The sequence below is a fragment of the Myotis brandtii genome, unplaced genomic scaffold, assembly GCF_000412655.1.
Source record: "Myotis brandtii unplaced genomic scaffold, ASM41265v1 scaffold1609, whole genome shotgun sequence".
NCBI lineage: Eukaryota > Metazoa > Chordata > Mammalia > Chiroptera > Vespertilionidae > Myotis > Myotis brandtii.
The window spans coordinates 25,039-31,257 of record NW_005355879.1 but is presented as its reverse complement, the minus strand read 5'-3'; the positions used below and the strand labels follow the sequence as shown (position 1 = coordinate 31,257).

The 6,219-nt window shown below is 44.4% G+C and overlaps 1 protein-coding gene across 3 annotated transcripts in view; it reads left to right on the top strand.

Moving 5' to 3' along the window:
- Nucleotides 1-6,182, top strand: part of LOC102250190 (glycine N-phenylacetyltransferase) — a 23,005-nt gene extending 16,823 nt beyond the window's left edge. For 2 of the 3 annotated variants that reach the window (XM_014536332.1, XM_014536330.1), the window contains 4 exons: nucleotides 771-878; nucleotides 2,278-2,404; nucleotides 5,322-5,493; nucleotides 5,709-6,182. In XM_014536332.1, coding sequence (XP_014391818.1) covers nucleotides 771-878; nucleotides 2,278-2,404; nucleotides 5,322-5,493; nucleotides 5,709-6,111 — 810 coding nt within the window. In that variant the 3' untranslated portion in view covers nucleotides 6,112-6,182. The remainder of the gene's footprint in view (nucleotides 1-770; nucleotides 879-2,277; nucleotides 2,405-5,321; nucleotides 5,494-5,708) is intronic. The other variant, XM_014536331.1, reaches the window with a different exon arrangement.
- The last annotated feature ends 37 nt before the right edge of the window (nucleotides 6,183-6,219 follow it).

The window sequence follows — 6,219 nt, the reverse complement described above, 5'->3', positions numbered from 1 at the left end:
ATTCCTCTTCTTTGTTTGGGGTTTGGAGGTTCCCAGATGAGGCCCTGCTGTGAAGCAATGCAAGCTGCTGTGGGGCCTTGGGCCTTCTTTTGGAAGTTCTGGGTCTCTCTGACCCAGATGCAGTTTGTTAGGTTATTTTCAGATTGTAAAGGGCCAGGCCTTTCATATGACAAGCCTCTGGGCACAGCTTTGGTAGGGCGGGGTCTCAGGGAATCAATAGGGCGGAGCAAACAGCTATGGCTGATCCTCAGTCCTACCCTAAGAGGCCCCACGTCTCAGTGTCCAGGTAATCGTTGCAAGCACCTCTGAGAGAAAGCCGCCCTCGAGTTCCGACCGATGCCAGACAATCCAGTTTCTCCCCGTATGAGTCTGTGTCCCCAGAGACTCACCCGGAACTGGAGTTCAGAGCAGTCTGGAGCTTGAGACTCCCTCCCGATTGAAAAAGACAACTGTGTCCTCAGTTACCAGCCCTTTCCACATGCGTCTCCGTACCTCTGCACTTTACTTCCGCACCTCCTCTGAGTCTCAGTGTGCTTTTCTCTTTCCTTCTAGTTGTAGAATTTCAGCCAGCCTTCCTGTGGTTCTGGATGATGTCACTTTTGTCTTTTAGTTGTATTTTTGAAGTGGTTGTGCGAGGCAGCAATTTCCAGTGTTTACCTATGCCACCATCTTGGTTTCTCTCCATAGAAATAATTCTTATCCTGATCAAACAGGGCACTGGGCCATCTCTTCCTAATAAGCTGACCTTCTCACTTTCTCATCATGTACAGGTTTATGGGACTGTTTTCCACATGAACCAGGGAAACCCATTCGAGCTAAAGGCCCTGGTGGACAAGTGGCCTGATTTTAATACAGTGGTTGTCCGCCCTCAGGAACAGGTAGGATGCCAGATGCGGAATCATACACTTGTATTTGCTATATGTGCCTACAATGCACATGGCAATGTAGAACCAAGGAACAGAGAAATAAATCACAGTGATGGTGAAAAAATCCTCATCCTCAAGTAGCTCACCTTCTGGAGGAAAAGGTGGCTAAGCAAGTAAATTACAATTTGATAAGAAGTGTGTAACAACAGATGATGCACAACATACAGAAATAGCACAGACAGAAGCTGATTGAACTGTGGAGGTTGAAGATGGAGGGCACAGGAAAAGCTTGCAGGCACATCTTAGTGGAACCTTTACCTGAACTATATTTTGTAGATAATTATATTTTTTTTAGGCTGAGGAGGAAAAGAGGACATAGAAAGGGCAAGGACAATGAGTTGGGGTGATTCTAAAAAGTAAATTCATAATACTAGAATTTCCATATACATTTTGGGAAAACATTTAAAAATTAGTGCAACTCAATATCAAAAACAAAAATTATAAGTTCACTTTAAAACATCCAGTGAAATGATAAATTTATAACAAATACAAGTAGTATGTCTTTCAGACAAATAAAAATTACTTCTAAAGCCACTAAATTAGACAATAGATAAAGTGAATAATTTTACGTTAATAACAAAAACTGAACTGACATAAAATTATAAAATAAATTAAATAATTATAACTTTTATCTTAAATATGTTAGTGGTATCATTGCTTACTGAGTGTATGTTGTACATTTTCTAACTATTAAAAAAAAAGGGGCTGTTTAATTCTGCACTAGTCCTGGTAATATTTTCCTGTGCCTCCTTCTTTTAACAATCTCATCTGTTTTTTAATAATTTTAGGGGATCTTTCTAAGTAAGCAGTTTCTTTGTTCTTCTAGAACTACAATGAGTATAACCATAGTATTGTTTTAAGAATGCATTTCTAACCAGATTTCATCTTCTTTGGCTTCATTAAATATAGATGGAGATTTTAATCCAGAGTAATCTACAACCAAATTTGAAACTGTCATGTTCATAGTTTTTGTGTTCTGCAACTGTTTCAAATGTAGTAAAATTTATTCTTGCAATAGAAGCTTTCCTTGTCAACTGTTTGTCGATCATCCTGAGGAGGAGGATGGAAATACAGAAGAATGCTTTCTAAGTAGTTATGTCTTTATTTAATTTGATATTTTAATGCAATATGTGGGTAAAAATAGTATTGTTCTGAGATTTTACATCATAAATTGAATACTTGAGTCTCTCATATTGATCACACGATTTAAATGATTCAGAATTGTAATGCATCAATAAAAATACCAATATTTTAGTACTTAAATATATCACATTGTAAAGGAATAAAAAAAAGTATTGCAATCATGAACTACATGGAATTTGCTTTATTTCCCAATCACCAATGACAACAGGAGATGGTTGATAATTGGGATCATTACATCAATACTTACCAAATCTACTCCAAGGACCCCAAGAACTGTCAGGAAGTGCTTGGCTTGCCAGAAGTCATCAATTGGAAACAGCATTTGCAGATCCAAAGTAAGTAAGAAGAGTAGGAAGTGTGCTGACTCACTTCTCTGCCTTGATAATTTCCACTATGACTCTTATCTTTCTCCATACTTCAGACCGTCAGCCTGCTGTCAGTTTTTTTACTCAGTTGTGAATATAACTGTAATGGGGGAAAACACCCTCAAATTTGCAAAACAATTGGCTTCATATGGGAAACAACATACCTCCTTGATAGCCAAGAATTTATGCCATATTTGCAGACATATCCAGAATTGCCTAGGGCCAGTGGTCGGCAAACTCATTAGTCAACAGAGCCAAATATCAACAGTACAACGATTGAAATTTTTTTGAGAGCCAAATTTTTTTAACTTAAACTATATAGGTAGGTACATTGTTATTAACTTAATTAGGGTACTCCTAAGGCTTAGGAAGAGCCACACTCAAAGGGCCAAAGAGCCGCATGTGGCTCGCGAGCCACAGTTTGCTGACCACGGGCCTAGGCTGATTGGGTGCCAGAGAAGAGCTCTCCTCAGGTCCCAGGGCTTTCCATGCCTGGAATAAGAATGACAAGTTCTGCCTTAAAGCACCTCTTGGTCATTAAGGAAACGGTCATGGTTATGAGCATGCCATCCAGAATCACACTCCCTAGAACGGCATTTGTCTGTTACTTGCTATATTATCTTAGCCACATGACATATGTTCCCTGAGATAATATATAAAAACTAGAGGCCCGGTGCACAAAAATTTGAGCACTTGGGGTGGGGGAGGGGGTCCCTCAGCCCAGCCTGTGCCCTCTCGCAGTCTGGGACCCCTTGGGGGATGACCATCTGCTGGCTTAGGCCTGCTCCCCGGGGGATTGGGACTAAGCTGGCAATCAGACATCCCTCTGGCAGCCCGGCAGCCCTCGGGGGATGTCCACTTGCCAGCGGGGAGCAGACTAAGCTGCAGTCAGACATCCTTAGCGCTGCTGAGGAGGCAGGAGAGGTTCCCATAACCACCGCTGTACTGGCAGCCATCAGCCTGGCTTGTGGCTGAGCAGAGCTCCCCCATGTGGGAGCGCACTGACCACCAGAGGGCAGCTCCTGCATTGAGCGTCTGCCCCCTGGTGGTCAGTGTGTGTCATAGTGACCAGTCATTCCCAGTCTTTCTGCTGTTAGGGTCAGTTTGCATATTACCCTTTTACTATATAGGATAGAGGCCTGGTGCACAGGTGGGGGCCGGCTGGTTTGCCTTGAAGGGTGTCCCGGATCAGGGTGGGGGTCCCGCTTGGGTGCCTGGCCAGCCTGGGTGAGGGGCTGATGGCGGTTTGCAGCTGGCCACACCTCTTTCAGGGTGGGGGTCCCCACTGGGGTGCCTGGCCAGCCTGGATGAGGGGCTGATGGCTGTTTTCAGGCTGGTCACACCCCCTTCAGGGTGGGGGTCACCACTGGGGTGCCTGGCCTGTCTGGGTGAGGGGCTGAGGGCTGTTTTCAGGCTGGACGGTGACTGAAGCTCCCAGCCTCTCCTTTTTTTCTTTTTTTTTTTTTATTCTGGGATTGATTTACCTTCTATAATTGAAACTCTGTTGCCGTCACTGGCGCTCCCAGCTCTAAGACCGCGGCTGGCTGAAAGCAGGTATCTGGGGTTTGTTTGGCTTCTATAATAGAAACTTTGTTGCTTTTGGAACTGTTGCTTTCGGAGCTCAGAGCCGGTCTGCGGAAGGCGGGGAACCTTGGCTTCCTCCATCACTGGAGCAAGCAAGCCTCCTGCTTGCTTCAGCTGTGTGGCTGCCGGCCGCCTTCTTTGTTGGCAGTTAATTTGCATATCTTGCTGATTAGCCAATGGTTAATTACCCTTTTTGTCTTTTATTAGATAGGATGAGGATAATGGTAGCTAAAGCACAAGGGAATTGAAAAGATTAGGTGAAATGTTGAATAGGAATTGCTTAGCACAGTGGTCGGCAAACTGCAGCTCATGAACCACATGCGGCTCTTTGGCACAAAATACACCGACTTCTGCGCATGGGCCACGAAGTTTCAATCGCACTGTACATGCGTGCCCACACGTGGTATTTGTGGAAGAGCCACACTCAAGGGGCCAAAGAGCTACATGGGGCTCTCGAGCCGCAGTTTGCTGGCCACTGGCTTAGCACAATACTTGGATGTGTCAATTAACTTGGACTGCATAGCAAACCTCATAATTCTGTGAATCAACATTTGGGCTGGGCTTTGCAAGACAGTTCTTCTGCTGGTTTCATCCAGATTTACTCATGTGGCTGCAGGGTGTTAATGGATGGAATATGCACTAGTTGCTCTAGCATGGTCTCACTCACATGCCTGAATGACAATTCTGGTTGTCGGTGCTGGCCACCTTGGTGACAGCATGATAGGAGCACAAGTCCTCAGCTGACTACCCTAATCCTATCCATATGGTGTTGGTGTCAAGGAAACCAGGAGCACAAAGAAAGCCCCTGGTGCAAGCCCTCTTTAGCCTCTCCCTACATCGAATTTACTCTTTTCCATTAGCAAAAGCAAGCCATATGGCCAAGGTCAGATGCAGTGCAGGAGGGGACTATTCCAGGGAAAAGATACAAAGAGACATGGGCACATTGTGGGTTATTCCTGAAACAATCTGCCATACTATGAACGGAGTAAGCACACAAGCGATGTTGGCTACTACAGTTTTTATAATGCCTCTCCTGTGATTATGAAAACAATATGTTCATGTAGCCCAGAAAACTTGGTCCCAGTCTTGGTATTGCCACCAATGGTATGACCATGGTTGTGAATGAATCTCTGAGGATGTTCATTACACAAATCTTGAGTACATGATGCTCGATCACACATTGGCAGTACCAAGCCAGAACATAGGTTTTTAGACTGTAAATGTAGACATGTACCACTCTACTGGACAGCTTCTCCATAAAATTCACTGAAATAATTGCATGACTTCTCTAAACCCCATCTAGGTTCCCAGTCCAACCTGAATGAGGTGATACAAAGTCTTGCAGCCAGCAAATCCTTCAAAGTCAAGCACACAGAGCGCTTTCTCTATGTGGTGCCTGACACTGTAAAGAAACTAATTCCTTCTCTGTTTGATGTAAAGAATTTACCACCTGGTGGTGGCAAACCCAAGGCCATGTAAGTTTGAGAGAAGTCATGGGACTACTCACACCTCCCATTCCTGAAGTAGCCTCCCAACTTCTCTTCCTGCTTTCACTCCTGTCCCACTACAGTCAATATTCTTCAAAGCAGCCCAAATCATCGTTTTCAGAAATGTATTATAGACAATAGGGACAAGAACAGATATAATAAGTACTCATGGACTTTACTTTTTTCTCTTGGAACTTCCATAGCAATCAAGAAATGTTTAAACTCTCATCCCTGGATGTTACCCATGCTGCCCTGGTGAATAAATTCTGGCATTTTGGTGGCAATGAGAAGAGCCAGAGATTCATCGAGCGCTGTATCCAGACATTCCCCACGTTCTGTCTGCTGGGGCCTGAGGGGAACCCTGTGTGCTGGGACCTGATGGACCAGACAGGAGAGATACGGATGGCAGGCACCCTGCCCGAGTACCGGAAGCAGGGCCTCATCTCCTATGTCATCTATATCCAGACCCAGGCTCTTAACAACCTTGGCTTCCCCATATATTCTCACACTGACAAGAATAACAAAATAATGCAGAAAATGAGTTACAATCTGCATTATATCCGCATGCCCAGTACCTGGAATCAGTGGAACTGTGTGCCTCTGTGATGCTGTCCTACAAACAAGTGTCAGATGGGCCCCAACATGTGGCTGGAGCAATGGGTGGGTGGGCAGAGAGAAAGAATAAATTGTACATAATTGTAATTATCAGTAAAG